We start from the raw sequence: 19,339 nt of genomic DNA, 5'->3' as shown, positions 1-19,339 counted from the left end.
GCACTTCTGCCAGACTGCGTAGGAGTGGGTACCAGTCCTGGCGGGGCCAGTCCGGTGCAATAATGATTGTCCTTGGTTAGTCCTGTTTGATCTTGAGTAGTACTTTCGAGATGAGGGGCAGAGGGGGAAAGGCATAAATTGAGAGGTTTTCCCATATAAAGGATAGGGCATCCACTTTCCTTGCTTGGCTGTGGGGATTTCTGGTGCAAAATTTGCTCAATTGATGGTTTTGGGGGGAGCCAAAGAGGTCCACCTCTGGTGTCCCCCACCTGTGGGTTAGAAGTTTGAATGAGTTGGGTTCCAGTTTCCACTCGTGTGGGTCCAGTAGATTTCTGCTTAATTCGTCTGCCAGTGAATTTTGTTTGACTTGCAGGAACTGAGCTTGCAGGTGCACTTGGCTGCTCAAGGCTGTGTTCCACAGGGCCATGGCTAACCTGCAGAGTGGGTAGGAATGAAATCCCCCCTGCTTGTTTATGTACCTCATAAATGTGGTGTTGTTTGTGAAGTTGTGTTCAAGCTTGCTCCCAGGAATACAATCTTTTGGCTGGGCACCAGATGTAATTTATTTTCGTTGATGGTGTACCCAAGAGAAGTTAGAAGTCTCTTTACAAATGCCAGGTGCTGAAGTAGCAATTCCTGACTGCCCGCCTGAATCAGGCAATCGTCCAAGTATGGATAAATTTGAATTTTCACTGCCTGCAGTATGCAATGGCTGAAGCCAGGCACTTTGAGAATACCCTGGGTGCAGTAGATAAGCCAAAGGGAAGTGCAGAGAACTGATAGTGCACACAGCCTGCCCTGAAACATAGATATTTTCTGCAAGATTCCCTTATGGGGATGTGCAGATAATCTTCTTTTAGGTCTAGGGTGACTAGCCAGGAGTCCTTTGCTAGTATAGGAAGCAGCTGTTGTAGTGTAAACATTTTGAATTTTGGGACCACCAGGAAGGTGTTGAGAATGGACAGGTCCAGGATAGGGTGCCAAGAGCCCTCTTTTCTGGGCACCAGGAACAGTCTGGTGTAGAAACCTTGTCCTCTTTGCTCTACTGGAACAGGATGAATACCCTTATACTGAGAAGAGAAAGTACTTGCTTTTGATCCTCTACCCACTGGTTTGGAGGAAGGTCTGGCAACCCGCTTGGGGTTGGCAGTGAGTGGAAGTAGAATCTGTATCCCTGGGATACAATGTTTAGGACCCATCGGTCCTGGGTAATGGACATCCAGTTTTTTGCATGCAGGGCGAATTTTCCTCCTAGGGGTGCAAGTACTTTGGTATGGCTGGGAAGGATGATAGACAAGTCATTGTGAATTTTTTCCAAAGGGGGGGGTTGGCTTACCGCTCCCTGTTTTTGAGGGGGGAGCACTCCATTGTTTAGATCTCTGCGTACCCTGAAACTGTAGCCTTGGTGGTCTGTTGCCCCTGGGTTTGGGCTGAGAAGACCGGGTAGGTAATGGAAAGGACCAGTTTTTTGAAGGCCAATGCCTACTGAATCTAGATGGCTGTGCCTGTAAGAAATCTTTAACCGTTTGCAAAGATTTAGCCTTTTCCTCCATCTTTTTAAGAACCTCTTCTGCTTTTGTGCCAAACAAATGTTCCTGGTTTAATGGAGCATCTAGTAATTTTGCTTTGACACGGTCGGGCAAGATTTGTTCCTTCAGCCAGACATTCCTTCTCAGTACAGACCCAGTGACATCAGCCTTGCAAGGTGCTTCTAAGGTATCAAAACCACACTGCAAAGTATGTTTACTGACTTGGTTTGCAGAATGCATTAACTCTTGTAAACCTTTATTTTCTGCAAAATCTGGAAGCAACAACATTTTTTGTTTAATTAGTTCCATAATATGCTGCTGATACTTCAACATGTGAAACTGCCAATTTAAAGCCCTGATGGCAAGAGTTGCACAGGTATATACCTTCTTGCCCCATCTGTCTAAAGCCCTCGAATCCCTGTCCGAAGGGGTAGGATTTTTGGCTGTAGTAGCCTTAATACCTTTAAATCCCTGGGAAATGGTCTCTGGATCTGCAGTGGGATTCTTAAAGAGAAATTTGTGAGAGTCAGGTACCCTGTAGTACCTGTCAGGCTTTCTAGGAGCTGGTGGTAAAGTATCAGGAGTAAGACTGGATTCCATGAAAACATCTACAATATCCAAGACAGGGGGTACAGCTAGAGACCTGTGCTAAGGAAAGTCTAAAAATTATCTGAGTCTCTTTTTGGACTGTGGGTAGTCCTGGCATTCCCAGCGGAAATGCTCTCTTAAGGTAAGCAAGGTTTCACCAAAAGAAAAGTCCTCTGGAGGGGAGGCAGAAGGAATGGAATCCTCTGCATCTGAATCCTCATAGGTAGATAAGGGTATGTCCTGGTAATCAGAAGGATCAGAGTCATCAAACACATGGTCTGTTGAATCAGAAGGGAAATCAATTCTTTGTCTTTTAGAGGGGGAAGACTGGCTTCCCCTAATTAGCGTTATAAGGTCTTCAGCCATTCTAAGCATTTGTTTCTGTGGCATGGCAGCTTGAGCATGCACGTTGGTCGTCGGTTTTCTAGGTGTAGTACGAACTCTGGGACTGAGAAACTCGGTCGTTTTAGTCTGAAATGAAGTAGTCGGTTTAATACGATCAGAAGGTTGGAATACACCCTCCGGACCCATCCAAGGTAGAGATATCCGCAGGTTCCATAATCGAAGAAGCATCTTGCGGCATTCCGGACTCCGAATGAGTCTCAGCAGAGGCCTGCGAATCTGTAGAAGTGGGTATCAGGGGCTGCAAAGGCGCCTCACTGAGTACAGGGGGACTGGCGACTAGCTTAACGGAAGCGTCATAGGCAGTTTTGGACCTATGCGGTCTGTCTTTATCCTTACGTTTTTTCGGAGGATCGGTAGTCGGATGGCTTACTGAAGCCATTTCAGAATACGGAGAATGAGAGTGAAATAATTTAGCAACAAAAATAGCCCGATGATGAATAGTTCGGGCATTAAACAAGGCACAAAACCGACAGTGAGGGACGTCGTGGTCTAGGCCTAAACAGGTGACGCAGTAAGAATGAAAATCTCTGTGAGGTATTTGCTTTCCACAGTCTAGACAATTGTTAACTTTTTCTGACATCAGTTAGAGCAAGAAAAAAGAACCCCCAACGGGGTACTTAGCTTTAGAAGACTTCAGGTTTGAAACTCGAAAAACGAAAATTTCAGGTAGCGGCCGACTGGCACTTGCGAACTGCTTCAGGCTCCCGCGTGGTAAGAAAAGCTGATGTAATGGCATCGGCTGCATGTTTTATACCCCTGACGACCTGATGTCATGGAAGAGGTGACAGCGTCCGATGCAGAAATCCCAAGACTCTTGTATTCGGGCTGACTGAGGGCTACTGCAGGCAGCAGTGAAACATGAAGAACATCTGCACTTGGAGTGCCTAGTCACTTGTGCAGAAGAATTAAGAATACCTATTAATACATATTAAGAATACCTAGGTTCATAGGTTCATACTAGGCTATCTGCCCTAGGGCATTTATAAGCCTAGCCAGAGTGTGTTGGCTTTCGCTGCCCATTTTAAATTAATTTTGCTTGCCATTTTTCGAGGTTAGTATACTGTGCCTCTGTCTAACAGTGACACAGAAGTGATACCCGGGGTAAACTTATGATCTCCCATCCACTCATCAAGATTCCTCTTGAAGAGAGTCAATGAGGAACTCTGCCTAACCTGGACTGGGATTTTTTTCCAGAGTGAAGGGAGCCTCTGGGTTATGAATCTGTCCCTCCAGCATGTCCTATTTATTTCAGTGCTGAGGTTCAAGTCTCGAGCGTAGCTCGATGGGATTTGGATTTTCTGAGGTGCAGCATGTCCATTAATTCCGGGTTGGACATGGCTTTATATGTCAGGCACAGATCGCCTCTGAGCAGGCGGTATGCCACTGAGTAGAGCTGGAGTTTCTTTAACCGGGCAGCATATGGCATCTGTTTGAGCCCTTTGATCCTCTTGGTGAGGTACTTTTGGGGTCTTTCTAGTTGCTGCAGGTGTCTGGTAAGGTACAGCCCAAAAGGGGCATTGTACTCAATTATGGGCCTGATGAGGGATGAGTAAAGAGGCACGATGACCTCCCCTGATCTAGATGTGAATCCCTTCATGATTAGGTGGGCTATATAACATGTTTTTCTAACCACTTTGGCCATGTGGTTTTCAAATTAAAGATTGCTATCAACTTGGGTCCCCAGGTCCCTAATTACTTCTTCCGTACTTAATGGATTACCACCTATGTGGTAATTTGTGGGCACTTTGTTTTTGCCAAAGGGGATGACTATACATTTTTTGGCGTTTAGCTTGAGGCCATGGCTCTGGCACCAGTTGCCTGTTTCTATGAGGCCCTTTTGGGGGATGCTTGTGTCGGCTGGAGAGTCAATTATGGCACCCAGTTTGCAGTCATCTGCGAACTTGGTCAGCCACAGTCCTTCCGTGTTGGCTTGTACCTCCAAGAAATATATACCGAACAAGAGAGGTCCCAGGACTGAGCCTTGTGGGACACCACTTGTAACTGGTTTGGAGTCTGACATGGCTCCAGCAATTCTAACCATGTGGGTTCTGTCTTTGAGCCAGTTTGCAACCCATCTAGTGACATAGGGGTTTATATTTAAGCTGGTGAGCTTATCTATACTGCCTGAGTGGGGTATTGTATCGAAGGCTTTTGCGAGGTCCAGGTAGGCTGTGTGGACCACCTTCCCCTCTTCAATGGCTTTGGTGATTGTTTCAAAGAAATCGACCAGGTTTAAGACGCAGGATCTGCTCTTAACAAAGCCGAACTGGGAAGGATCCAGTGTCTGTAGGTCCCCAACATCTTTATTTATGAGGTCCATGATGATCCTTTCCATAGCTTTGCAGACCAAGCTAGTCAGGCTTATGGGGCGATAGTTTCCAGGATCAGTTGAGGCACCACTGTTGCTGTACGCCACTCTTTGGGTACATATCCTGTAGTAAGGCTGAGATTGAACGGTAGTTTTATGTTTGGGTTTAGCTCTTCTTGGAGTTCATGTAGGACACAGCCTGGGACACCGTCTGGTCCCATTGATGCTGTGTTTTTTGCTTTGGAGAGGGCGGCTCTTACCTGAGCATTTGAGATGTCAGGGGGGCAGCACACTGCTGGGATAGATATTTGCCCTTTTGGTGGGGAGGGGGGGGGAGTTTGTGCTGAACCTGTCAGCTAGGATGTTGGCAATGTCTCTGGGTTTGGTGTATTTATTGTCATTTTGGACTAATTCTGAGCATATCTGGGAATTCCCACCCAGGTTCCTGACATAACTAAAGAAAGCCTTGTGATTATCCTTAGTGTCCTGTGCAATTTTTCTCTCTAAGCTGGCCTTAGACAATTTTATGAGTGCCCGTAGTTTTTTGCTAATACTGATCAGAGATGCCTTCCCTTTTTGGGATTTTGCTCTATCATGTAGTAGCTTCCTCCTTCTATTGTATAGTTTGTTTATGGCTGGGGTCCACCAGACAGGACGCCTGCCTTTGGAGGATTGGGTCTTGGTTTTATTTGGGATTGCATGATCCATGCATTCCTGAAGGTGTTCATAGAATGCGTTTATAAAGGATTCTGCGGTCTGGGCCGTATTTTCCACAGGCCAGTGGGCTTTGAAGGATTCCACCTCAGTTTTGAGGAGTGTGAAATTTGCTTTAGAGAAGTTTTTCACTGTGGTTTTCTGGGCAGGGGGTGGGGTCGGGATGTGAATATCCAGTGAGATTAGTTTATGGTCTGATCTTACCAGTGAGGGATACACTTCTGGTCTGGAGCATAGAGTCCCCATGTTGGTGATGATCAGGTCCAGTATGTTTTCCCCTCTTGTGGGAGTGGTAACAAGTTGTTCCATAGCATTTGAGTTTATAAATTCTAGGAACCTTTGGGCTACGGTGTTGGAGCTAGAGTAATGCTCCCAGTCTATGTTTGGGTAGTTGAAGTCGAAATCTGTCTATTAATTTAGATTTTGCAGGGGAATCTGGAATGTCTCCCAAACATTTCCCTGCATCTGCCAGAAGAGTCAGGGAGTACGTTGCCATGTGGGTCTGATAATTAACAGCTCGGAAGGCCAAAGTAGCAGAAGTGTAAACCTTCTTTCCCAAACATTCCATGACCTCACATTCCTTATCAGAGGGCAACAAGGAAGTAGAAGGTAGCAATTTTAAAGCCTTACCCATGGAGACAGAAATGGTAGCAGGATTAGCAGCAGGAGCCTTGAAAAGAAACATGGAGTCCTCAGGTACCTTATAGAACCTGTCTGGACGCTTAGGGGCAGGAGACTTAGGAGCCTAGACATTTGGAGGTAGCCGAGAAGACATCCAGAAAGGCAGGCAAAACTGGCCGAAGGAGATGGGGAATCTATCTGCAAGAAGTCATAGTACCTCTTTTGAATGTCTGAAACTTGGGAGCAGTCCCACTTGAAAAAATCTTTCATTTTGAGAATAGTCTCTCCAAAAGAAATGCCCTCCCAGGGGAATTTGTACCATTAGATTCCTCCTTTGGGGAGGCATACCCTAAGGGGGAAAGCCAACTGGGTGGAGTAGGCCAAGGACTCCTCACCAGAGGAATCCTCCTTCTCTGAGGAAGTTTCAACATCTGTCATTTTGAATGTTGTGGAAGGAGAAAAGGGCTGCAGAAGAACAGAAGAAGGAGAAGGTTGGCGAAGGGCCATAAAGAAATTTAACAGGCTTTGAGAGAAGGCTTGCCAATCTGGGGTCTGCTGTGGTGTAGCAGGGGGTTACATGTTTAGTTTTAGCCTTCTTCCTTTTAGGGGTTTCCACATGATGAAAGGTGGAAGGACTGGATGTCAACCTGCATTTGACGATATCAGAGAGCACATCTTCATGCACCATGATTTGTGTGATGCCACATGGGCCTTCAAAGATAACGAGCCTGGGTTCCCCCTTATCACACATATCGGATGCCTTCCCTTCCCTTATGGATGTGCCGGTGGACTCCTTCAGGACTTCCACTGTGGTACCTGCTGTAGGTAGATCCACCACCTCTGGTACAGCCCCTGGGCCACTTAGGAGAAACTACCAGCAGAGAGGACACAGCTGAAAGCTCAGGCAGCGATTTTTTGACCTTCGGTACCGGCTCATCTGAATAGCCTGATGTCACATCCATCTTGTGTCTAGGTGCAGGCAATGGTTTTCTAAGTATAATTTTAGAGAGACTAGCCAACTTCTGAGGGTCTTAGGGATGAAGGACTTACAAACAGAACACTCGGTGTGGTTGTGGTCTGGGCATAGACAAATGAGGCAAAGGTCATGGACGTCTTTATGTGGAATCTGAATTCCACACTGACACTTGCTCTTCCTAGCTGACATGAACCCAACAAACAAGCAACAGCAAATAATTTAAGAAGAAAAAATCCCAACGGGTACTTATCAGGTAACTGGAACACAACAGTACTGACAAGAGAACATCTGGAGCAGGAAATTGGACATGCGGCAGAAAAATTCTGAGGCAGGTGTGTGCTGATGTCTCTTTATAGCCAACGTATACGCATTATGTTGTGAGGCGTAGCACGTATTCTGCAGTGGCATGAAGACTTTTGAATACTGGCCAGATATATGAGTGAGCCGGACTCCCTTATGTTATGAATACTACAGCCTAGGAACAGAAGGATATCAAAAGGATCTATCACTATGGTAAGTACATAACTTTTGTATCCTATTAATTCAGTTTACCTGATCCAACATGTGGGTCAGTATCCCAGGATATGATGCATCCCGGGTGACCTCATCATAGGAGACATTTCAGGATAGCAGTACCAAAAGAAGCTCTTGCCCTGGAGCTGCAGTTCAATTTATAATGCCTGATGAAAGTATGCATGGAAGACCAAGTGGCTGCATCACAAATATTATCCACTGAAGAGGCCTTGAAGAAGGCAATGGAAGTTGCACTAACTCTAGCAGAATGAGCCCTCAACTTATAAGAAAGAGTATTATTGTTGACTGTGTAAATAAAGGAAATGCAGTCTGATAGCCACCTCAGAAGTGACACTTTCAAAACCTTGCTGTCTTTTCTAAGCAATTTAGTTCTGTAAAGGCAGATGTGAGTGGTCTATGCACATCCAATAAATGTAATAGTACTCTCCTCTGTTTGAAGCCATCTTAGGAAGGAAAGATGGGTTTGTTCATACAGACACTCTGTCTTTATGAAATAATAAGTAAGGAGAAGAAGACAGTGCATGGAGTTCAGAAATCTTGGGGGGGGGGTCAACATGCTGCCAGGATGTCATCTGTAGCAGTAGCTCTAATATTTTGCCAAATGAGGTGTCCTCTGGAGGGGGCAGTGGGGATCCCTCTTGATCCTCCTAGTCTGTATCGGAGGTGGGTGACTCCAATGGGAAGTCTAAGTGTTTCCTCTTAAATGTCCTCTTTCTTGTTACATCAGGGGAAGTGTCACCCCTTCTGAGCAGATGGCTTAAGGCATGCAGAATGACTTTGACCAGTGGAAGTCCAATGAGAAGAACACTGAAAAGATCATGCAGTGGGACTGCATCAGTTGGTGCCTGTGGATTCAATCTCTTAGGGGAAGAAATCTTCCTTCCCAACACCTTGAAGGCTGAACCTACCTCCATTGAATCTGAAGGTACCTCTTCAGTCATCCAGTCCTCCTTTCTAAGAAGCAGATACCTCCACTAAAGGGACCTCTGAATCAATGAATGTTGAAGGCCAGGAGGAGAGAATCAGATTCAGGACCAAAGACTCAAAGGTGGATAACTCTACCATCACCAATGGAGCTGAAGTCACCATCCTGACCCTCGAGTCCAAGACTCCATCGGCTCTGACAACGCCAGTATCCCCGGAGCCAAAGTGACCCGAGACCACAGGATTCAGGTGGAATACCTGTTCTGAAGTGACCAGAGCCAAAAGGCAGACCAGTGAAGGAAAAAGAACTGGGGACATCTGGTGGATTTGATCACCTTTGGAGCTAAAGGTGATGGAATGACCCCACCTCTATCTGTCTCTCCAAAAATGTTTTGCATCAGATGATCCAAACTGCTTCAGAGGCACTCTTGTAATGACTAAAGGACCATATGGAAAATGCAGAGGAATGTTTGGCTGGAGAGCATTGGTTTAAACTTCCTGAAGGAGGTACAGCCTTTTTGGTGAGTTGTGGATAGCAACAAGAGCCATAAGTTCTGTTTCCAGGGGTGGTCCTGTTTTCCTCAAACTTTGGGACCTTCAAAACACAGGTTGGTGTCGAGGATTTGGTGTGCCTCTTTGGACAGTTTTTCTGAAACATTTTTACATTTGGCTAATTCTGGATTAGGCAGCAGGAGTCCTTTTGATATCACCTTGCTCTTCCTGTCTGACAAAGCTCTTGGCCAAAACTCTGCATAAATGTCACAATTAACAGGGAGGTGTGGCCCCCCCAAAGAAACAAACACAGAGGTCATGTAAAGTACAGTTTTGTACCTACCATAAATGTAGATGTTCGAAGATCCACATTGCTGCAGTCCTTACATATGGGTAATCCGCTGTCCTCCAGATCTGACATCAGTATCCTCAGTCTTTTCTTGCCCCAGATGTCAGAAGGCCCTAAAAAGAAAGGCCACAGCCAAAAAAGAATATACCCCAAAGGCATGGACAAATAACAGCTACCACCACAACCATACAACCATTCCAAACTACAGATGGACTGCAACAATGTGGATCATTGGTAGGTAAAACTGTACTATGTTCTTCATCTCACATTGCTGCAGTCCTTACATATGTGTAGAATCCCAACGCAGCGGTAAAGGGAGGCTGGCAAAATCATCACGCATTGGGCGCTGCAAAAATGCCCTGTAAGATTGCAGGCAAAGCCAGCCCTAGATTTGGAATAAAGCTGAACTCCAAGTAGCTGCGTCTGATTCCAGCGGAATCTCCTTACCATGATGAGAATAACAAAAGCAATACAAAAGCCAATCCACTTAGAAATAGTTTGTTTTGAAACAGGTTTCCCTGAGAACCCAAAGCAAAAGAAACAAAACAACTGCTGAGACTGCTAAACCCTTTAGTCCTGCTCAAATAATAAACACTACTGCCTGTGATCCAAAAAGTGTGCAAAATTTTCTCCCCTTTATTTTGGGATCTGCATAAAAGTAGGCAAATGAATTGATTGTTGGTTCAAGGCCACATGAAACCACTTTCCTATCCTTATGAAAAATTAGGAAGGGTTCAGGCCAACAAAAAGCAGTCTTCCAAGACAAAAACTTTAACTCAGCAGTAGCTGCAGGCTCAAAAGGAGGTAAAGTAAGTTTTCCAACACAAAATTGAGATCCCAGGCAGGAGTAGGAGCTCGTGGGGGTCTTATGTTCTTTGCCCTCTAGAAAATTGCTAAAACAAAGGATGAAGAGAATGAAATGGCTGCAGCATGAACTTTTATAGAGGAGAAAGACAAACCCTTGTCTAATAATTCTGTAAGATATTGAAGAGAAACACTTAAATCAGGCTGGAAACATCAAAAGCCCTTTGTTTTGTTCCAAATTAAAAATCTCCATCTCCTCCAGCATAAACTTTTTTCCTTGTACTTGGTGGCCTCTGGGCTCCAAAAAAAATAAAAAAACTTGTTGTGTTCTGGACCCTGCCAACAGTAGAACAGGAATATGCCATGCCAGGCTTGAATCTGGAGCTATTAGTATCATGGAGGGGCTTGTCTTGTCTGACTTTCAGAGTACCTTGGGGAGGAGAGGCGAATGATAGAGCACACTTTCCAAGCTGTGGGATGAAACATTTTGTGCAAAACTTTGGCAACTGGAAATTTAGTGAAACATCTGCTAAGGAAATCTTGCCTGAAGATTGAGCAGTCTCCCACAAAATCATTGCTTGCCTGCAAAGTCTGTTTGAATCAACACTTGCCCTGGGTGAAGTAAATCCTTGAGCCATTAATGCATTGACTGGCTATCTCCTTCAAGTTGAAGTTGATATGTAAAAAAAATTGTCCGAGGCATCTGTGACATTCCTGAGCCCACCAGTATTATTTGAATTGTTGTGTCCATACATGTCCGGGGTCAAAAGGCCATCTGGGAAGCTGTATTCAGTCTCACACCCAGAAAGCACATTTCCTGAGAGGGTACTAGACTGGACGAATACCCTAGGCACCTTAACACTTGTCTTGAGCAAGAATCAGGCACAATCGTCCAAATAAGGATAAATCTGTATTCCTCTAGATAAGCCAAAGGGCAATGCAGAGATAATGTAAAGTCCCAGCCGATAGGAACATGAAGATAAGCCCATCCAGTGATCTTTGCCCAACAGAGGTAGAAGTTGTTGCAACATTTGGAATGTCTAGGTATGTGTTGAGAATAGATAAATCCAAAATCGTCGGTCCAAGTGTTTCCTTTCTTTGGTACTAGAAACAGGCGAGAATAATCCTAGGCCACTTTCTGACAGAGGGACCTGCTATAGCCCCCATTTGGAGAAGTAAAGAAATCTGCCCTCGGTCTATAATGTCCAACACCCATTTGTCCTGGGTGACTCTCCCAAAGGAGCTGCCAGACAGGAAGAATCCGCAGCTGAAAATTCAGGTCATTGGGCCCTGTTACGAAGGACTGGCCCCTGCCTCCCCTGTAGATTGTGTGCAGAACTCACACACCCCCTAGCTGAAAGCCTGAAAGTACTCTGCCCTGCTACTACTACGATCTACCTACTAGACAAAAAAGACTGAGAAAGAAGCCCATCCCTTCTAGTAGGCTGCTAAAAAACTTAGGAGGCACACCTGGCAAAAATCTTTCTTAAATCTTTAACACTTAGCCTTGACTTCCTTGTTCCTCTCATTTTCAGAGACAGGGAGACAACCAAACAAACTTAAGTGGAAGAGGTATACACTTTCTTACCCTATCCAAAGCTCTAGCATCTTTATCAATAGGAACTGGATTATACAGATATTTATGAGCTAAGGAGGAAAATCCTGAATGTCTGATTAAAGAAATTAAATCTTCTGCCATTTTAAGCATGTGTTTTAGGCACAGAACCTGCAAAATTGGACTGCAGCAATGTGAGATGAAGAACATATCTTGTGGTGAAATTTTATGACCACACATTATTCAGTTTTTTTAAATTAAGCTTGCTTCTCCATGCTGTAACCAAATGTTAATATTCTAGAACCAACTAGATGGTAAACACAATTCAAACTGTACCATATTAATAATTATACCTGTTATACCTATTAACTGCAAATATATGTAGTAACTACCTATTAACTGTAAATATGGGTAGTAACTATCTATCAGGTATCTAACTATATAAGTGTTTAACATGTACTATACAATTACTTGAGCATTCAACTGACAGCAAAACGTTTTCAAACAACAAGAACACCATACACAAAAATCACAATGGTTGGAAGAACCTCTGAAAGAAAGGGGTAATTTGAAAAACGTAAGAAGCAGCATAGAAAATGAATATGCTAACACTAATCCTAGAGTTATAAAAAATAAATAAATAAATAAAAAAAACACTGCGAAAGGCCTGCGGGCCAAACACACTAAATATTTTATAAAAAATGAGGTGGAGCACTTAACTGCAAGAGATGATGCCCTTTTGGTAAGGTGGCAAACGAGATCTGAGGTAATGAAGGGAAGTGGTGCATTATGGAAGGGAAACTTCTTAAGGTACTTGGAACATAAGCACTGATACTGAGGAGTCAGGCCTGACAAACGGCTCTTAAACCCACAAGTCAGATCGGGTGGACTAAATGAACAGGATCCACCATTATTTACTTCATTTCCAGTAGTTTTCCTATATTTGTAATGCTGCTTCAAACTGCATTATACCTTTTATCAAGTGCATCCCATTTCTCTTTCTAACTGTTTGCAGGTTCATTGCATGTTCTTAATGCAAAAGCCACAATGCTAGAAAGTGGCTGAGTGATCACAAAAAAAAACAGCTTTAACAGTTGCTTCTTTCTCAGTTCTTTCTTTATATGCTTAGCTGATCACCACAGTAGTTCACCCCAAAAGTCTAGGTAAAATAGTAATGCCTCCTTTTCCTCATTTCATATCTACAGGACAATTGATAACTTTTTTCCCTTAGCTCCCTAAGTCCCAAAATGTCTAAGGCTAAGCAACCAGCTAAACTTACACTTGCTACATACAATCTGCAGAAAGGTAGGTCTACTCCTATTTCACAACTCATCATTTCCATGCACCATGCGATTTATCAGTGTTCAGTCCAATGTGAAAACTAATTAACTACTCATGTTTGTCACTGTTTACTCAGATGAGCAACAGCTCCTCTTATGTTTTAACTATGGCATAGTCATCAACATTCACTCTCACTTTCTCCAGGCCACTCTATAGCATCTTAGCTTAAACTCTCCTCTCTGCTGCTTCATTAAGTTTCCCCCCGTTGCACAGCAACTCCTGCCATAGTAAGACAGGTTCATGTAGTAAGCTTGTGTACTGGAGGAGTCAGCTAGGGAGAGATGAAAGTCACATTCCGTGGGCCATCTCTTGTATGTCAAGCACAACCTCGCAAAGGGATGTACACTGCTCCATCGGGCTCTGCACTTTGTTCTGCTAAATACAGCAAAAGAGTTTAAATAAACACAAGTGCACAGAAACACACACCCATTCCCTGGGCCACATCCTGATGATGTGCTGGGTGGAAGTTAAGGCCAAGTATGAAAGTTAATTCATGTGCAGGTGAAGTTCTACCAGCTATTGGACTCTACCTATAAGGCAATTTAGCAAGACTGAAAGCTCTGACAAGACAAATTTCCTTGGAAAATAAGCCAACACTGCTTCGGAGTGATGTCACTGTGATAACTCCAAACAGGACTGGGAAATGAAATGATCATTTTTAGAAGGGAGAAGACTAGATGGTCAAAGTAGGAGAAACAAAAAATGCATACAAAATACAGGAAAAATAATCATATCTTCAAAGCTATCACTGGCATTTTGTTGTCTGCAGATGCAGCTTCTTAAAAACAAATACTTTTAAATTAACAGTAATTTACTTACCCAACAAGTGCAGAGTTAAAGTTGGAGCTGAATGCTGATGCAAACCCTGGTAAGACTGGAGCTGGTGAAGGTGTTACTGTTGTTGTTGTTGTTGTTGCAGTTGCTGCTGCTGCTGCTGCCGCTGCTGCTGCTGCCGCCATGGTGGCCAGTGGTGTCATTGGTGCTGCAGAAGATGCCTGAAGTGCTGCAAAGGGAGAGGCTGCAGAAGAAAGAGAAGCTGTGCTGGATGTGGGGAAAGCATGGAAAGATGGAGAACTGGTGCCCAGTGCTCCCTGGGTGACAGAAGAGTTAAGGCTTGAAAGAATGGAAGGCACAGGAGTGGTCAATCCCAAAGGAAATGGAGATGGAGACGCTGTAACTTGGGAACTGAGTGCTGGGAAAGCTGCTGGGGTAGAAGAGACAAGTGCAGTAGGTAGCATGGATGAAGCAGCAGAAGACGTGCTAAAGGAAGTGTCAGTTGATGTAGCAGTAAGAGGAAGTGCAGGACTGCCAGCAAGAGCAGAATTGGAGGCTAAAGATGCAAAGGCAGCAAGGCCAGAAAAGACAGAGTTCAGGTTTGCTGATCCCTGAGGAGCAGGGCTACATGATGCAAGTGCTGCTGGTGTGTTCAGGGAAACACCCAAAGAAGACAGCCCTAATAAAACAGGATTTGAAAGACTGACTTGCCCAGGAGCTGCAGACTGCGCAACAATCTGATTAAAACATAGTGCATCTGAAACAGACATGCCAAGAGGCACTGTTGAAAGTGTAGGGCCTTTAAAAGCAGAAGGGCTCAGTTGTTCTGTTTTAATAAAACCAGAAGTATCTGAAGGAACAGGAGTGGATGAGCTATTCTGAACAGAACTGGGTAGAGGAGGTGTGTGAAAAACCGGGGAAGCTTGTGTAGCAGTTGTTAACATAGATGGCATCAAAGTAGACTGAGTAGGGATTCCAGTGGGGGTACCAGTGCTGACAGCAACAGACGAAGCAGGAAGGCCAGAAAAAGCAGAAATCACAGAAGTGGAAGATCCCTGGGTTAAAGGAGTTGCAGAAGGAGTGTAACTTTTTATAACAGAAGGGGCAGATGTGTCAGAATCATGCTGAGCTGGAGTGGTTGAGGGTGGACGTCCAGCTGGAGCAGCAGGCATGGAGACAGATGTGGTAAAATGTGCAAGATCTTCCTGTATAAGGGCCTTATAGATAGCAGACAGTGATGTAGGTAAAACTTGTGATCCAGGAGTAACAACAGAGGATGTAGCAGTAACAGTGGGTGAACTTGGTGTGGCTGCAACCTGCTGTGTCAAATTTAGAGGAACTGAAAAATCAGAAAAGGGAGGTACAAGTGGGGTAGATGACCTGTTTGATACAGGGACAGTAATGGTAGAGGCAACAGCAGCTGAAGAAACAGGAAGGCCAGGGAAAGACAGAGAAGGAGTATTTAGTGAACTGCTTAATGTAGATGAGTTAGAGTGTGTTTCTAAACTACTATGTGTTTTAATGACAGACTGAACAGGCGTAGAAGAACCAAGCCGTGTTGGAGGCATGGTCTGATTAGGAGGAAATGAAGGGCCAGGAGTAGGAGGTGCACTGTGTGCAGAAACTTTAGACAGAGGCAGACTTTTGATAACTGATGACGCTGGTGTAGATGACCTCTGTGGTGAGTTAGAAGCTGATGAGTTTGTTGCTGGAAAACCAGGGATAACTAAACCAAGCCCAGGAAGACTGGGTGTGGCAGGAGCTGATGAATGACCTGTGGTCTTAGCAGGTGATCCAACTGGTGCTGCGGAAACAGGAGTTGAAGGCGTAGATGTAGTGTTGCCAGATGAGGAAAATGTTGCTGGACTGTTTGCAGCTGCTGGTAAACTGCTACTCTGACCACCTGTTGAAGAGAAAGTTGTGAAAAAAAAGCATAAACAATACTTAGTAATCAAAGTTTAATGTTCTAAGCTTCTTTCCTTAGGGAAAGCACATGGTTAATAAAAACAATACAGATATCATTACGATCATTTGAGCAGCACACAATTCCAGAGGAACCCATCTGATAATGCTATGTCATACCGCAAAACAAAGCTATTTAAGGGAACACTAGAGTCAGTGCTGATGAATACATATATACAAACATACACCTACATTTTGGTAAGAAATACAACAAGCTGAGAAATGTGCAATTCTGCACAAAACCTGCAACTGTTGTTTTCTGTAAAATGTAGTACCCATGTAAAACATAAAATGTTGTTGAGAAACCTATATGACAACATCGGAGACATAATTGCTTTGCTGTTGAGCTGTTGTTAATTGTAGATAGTAAAATGCAAACTAAACAGGAACTTTTTATATGGGAGAAGGGAAACACTATCACTTTCTTGCACAAAGACACATGAGCACACACATATACACTCTCACTGATTAAGTCAAACTCTATGGGCCCGTTCTGTTACTTAAGGCATCAACTCATACAGCTGATTCCGGCCTTCTGGGTCACTTAAGTCATTATGTTATTCAACTGAGGTCTGTTGTTTTAAATTCACATTTTATTGACAAGGAAAGTATCATGGACTCTGAAGTGGAAATTGGTTTGAAACTGATTCAGGGTACTATAAACAACCCATTGTTGAATTATCCTGGACATCTCTACAAGGTCAGGCTAAGTGATCCTCTTCTGATAACCAACTCAGAGTAGCGGTTTACTGCAGTCTTTGTTTAGCTTTGGGGCTTGGATACACTTGCTTCACTATTGTATGTGTTTTTGAAGTAGTAAGCTCACTTTTTTTTGTTAGTGGCTTGCCTGTTATGTTGTACATTTCTTAGATAGTGATAGGGTCAAAGTAAAAGTTATGTACTCACCATAACTAGGGATCTGTGTTGTCCATTTTCATTCTTCCACAATAAATGGGTTCAGATCCGTTCCTTGGATCCGACTTGGCTGCATACTCTAGACTGAGTGGTCTGAAGAAGCCTGTATTTTCTAGCCGAAAGCGCTTAATGGAATAAAGTTTTAAAAGGTGTGTTTTAAAACAGTGTGTTTCTTGCGAATTCTGCCTTCTGGATTATTACCATTTTCTTTGCATACTCTAGATTTTCAATCCAAATCTTGAGCTCCTCCCTCTACCCATAATGCCTCAGTCCATCCCCAACACCTCAGATTGAGTTTGTTGCCATAAGGACCTACTGCTAGACAGAAACAGGGACAGCTGAAAAAGAAAGGGCTCAAACCCAGAAATATAAGTTCCAATAACAGCCCAACAGGTTTCTTCACAAGATTCAAGGATGGAGGATGGATGGGAGGGAAGTTGAAGAAGAACGAAAATGGACAGCACAAGATGCCTAGTTATGGAGAGTACATAACTTTTAAATCTGATGTTGTCCTTTTCATTCTTAGTCAACAAATGGGACAGAGTCCCCAGCTACGCTGACCTTGGGTGGCCCTCATGGAAGGATATTCCGGAGTACCGTCGAGCTACAGACAGCTCTACTTCTGGATATAAGATCCATTTTGTAATGAGAGACAAAGATATGAGCATTGGACCATGTGGCCACTCTACAAATATCATCAATAGATGTTCTTGACCAAAAAGCAGATGAAGTAGCCATGGATCTAGTTGAGTGAGCTTTGGGTGCTTTAGAGGTAGGGAAATGCCTTGTTGAGAATATATCCAAGAAATACAATCCATTAGCTAAATGAACTTTAGAAACTGTGCAACCCAGTCTTTTCAGTGAAAAGGAAACAGCTGATCTGCCTTTCTGATTTGCTTTGTCTTATGTAGACAAAAACAACTGTCTGTGTACATCAGGCAGATGTAGCATGTATTCTCCTTTGTTTGAAAATTTTGGAAAGAAGAGCGCAAATGAATAGATTGGTTAATGTTTGTTTTAGAAGCCACTTTAAGTAAAAAAGAAGGTTTTGACTGTGAGGTAACCTTATCTTTACAGGAATAATGTAAGGGGGCTATGAAGAAAGTGGGAGGATAAAAAATAAACTAAGGAGAAGATACCAATAAATACGTAAAAACGTACAAAAATGTCACTAATTTCCCAATCGAGAGAAGGAACCTGCATCTGAGCAATATGACGGTAAATGAGATCTGAGGTATTGGGGATGAACTGAGGCATTATCGGCAGAGGGAGGAGCTCGAGAGTTGGATCCAAAGTCTAGAGTATGTGGCCAAGTAGGATTCGAGGATCTGATCTGAACCTCATTGTGGCTGAAAGAATGAAAAGGACATCAGATTATTGCCTTTAGCCAGAAGTTTGTAAACATAGATAATACAGACATCGGTTTCTTATAATACTTAACCTTTTCTCTCCACTGAGCTGTACCTTGTCTATACATTCAATTCCTTAGACTGTATTATTCAATTTTCTATAATTAAAGCATTATATTTATTTAATTGATAAATTTGTTGGTGTAGGACTGTTGGCACGCACCTCTTAAAGACATAAAGAATGCTTAGCTAAATCTACTATCACTTATTGTTTTTTTAGGCCGGCATATTTTGAAGGATGGTACAGTAACTGGTAACTGAGTGTAACAGACCAGTTCTGACTGGTGGCAGTGCAACCATTAAGCAAGTAAGAGTTGCAGCAATGAAGGAAAATTATTGTGTGGGTAAATAGAATGTTTTGGTCAAATTCCATGTACTGTGGATAACCTAGCACTGTAACCCACTGAATTCAGAGTGAAGCAAACAAAGGGTTTGCAAAGGCAAGGCCTATAACTCAGTGGTTGTTCAGTGTAGATTATTTTAGTGTGTGGTTGATGTTGCCATATAGCCCAGTGCAACAGTGCACATTTTGCTATACACTTATAAGATCAAACTTCAGTTAATTATATATATACTGTTTTATATTTATTTACTTATATTTATATTGTATTTTGCTTCTTGTGCTTCATATTTATTTTGGGGTGAGGTAGTGGCAAGGATCAGTGGACCAGACCCTGTCCCTGAGAGCAGAACTACAAATAAAAAAAAATAAATTATATCTTGATTTCCTCTGGAGACTTAATGTTCCTGCTTTACTCTAACTGGTTAATGTAACTCTATTTTCCTGCCATAAATGACTTGAAAAGGACTAACTTCCTGATGTGATTTTGTTTGTCAGTTAAGGTTCTTTAACAATTTATTCTGTGTCCCCACAATATGAGATGTCACGGCCACTCATTTTTCTTATGAGTGTTCACTTAGAATGAGATTCCTCTAACTGCTTTCTTTTAAAATTTCTGGATAGAATATTTCTATATGTTTTCTGCACAGGCTAATAGCAGTGTGTTTGCTTAACTGCAGACCGTAAGAATATCTTCGGTACAGAAACTCCTTTCCTATCACTCAGTCTCTATCTGTCTCTGTGTTCTATATGTATCCCATTCATCGTTATAATGCCTGAACTGCTCATTCAGCTGTGA

At 43.2% G+C, this 19,339-nt stretch overlaps 1 protein-coding gene across 4 annotated transcripts in view; it reads right to left on the bottom strand.

Annotated features, from left to right (window-relative positions):
- The window catches only part of PROSER1 (proline and serine rich 1), a 781,917-nt gene that overhangs the window by 94,065 nt on the left and 668,513 nt on the right, over window positions 1–19,339 (bottom strand). For all 4 annotated transcript variants that reach the window (XM_044073158.1, XM_044073159.1, XM_044073160.1 and 1 more), the window contains one exon: window positions 13,960–15,817. In XM_044073158.1, the coding sequence (XP_043929093.1) occupies window positions 13,960–15,817 (1,858 nt within the window). The remainder of the gene's footprint in view (window positions 1–13,959; window positions 15,818–19,339) is intronic.

This window comes from Protopterus annectens, chromosome 5.part1 (assembly GCF_019279795.1).
Source record: "Protopterus annectens isolate FY-2018-M chromosome 5.part1, PAN1.0, whole genome shotgun sequence".
NCBI classification, from domain to species: Eukaryota; Metazoa; Chordata; order Ceratodontiformes; family Protopteridae; genus Protopterus; species Protopterus annectens.
Note: the sequence above shows the minus strand (reverse complement) of the source record. Positions and strands in the feature narration are given on the sequence as shown.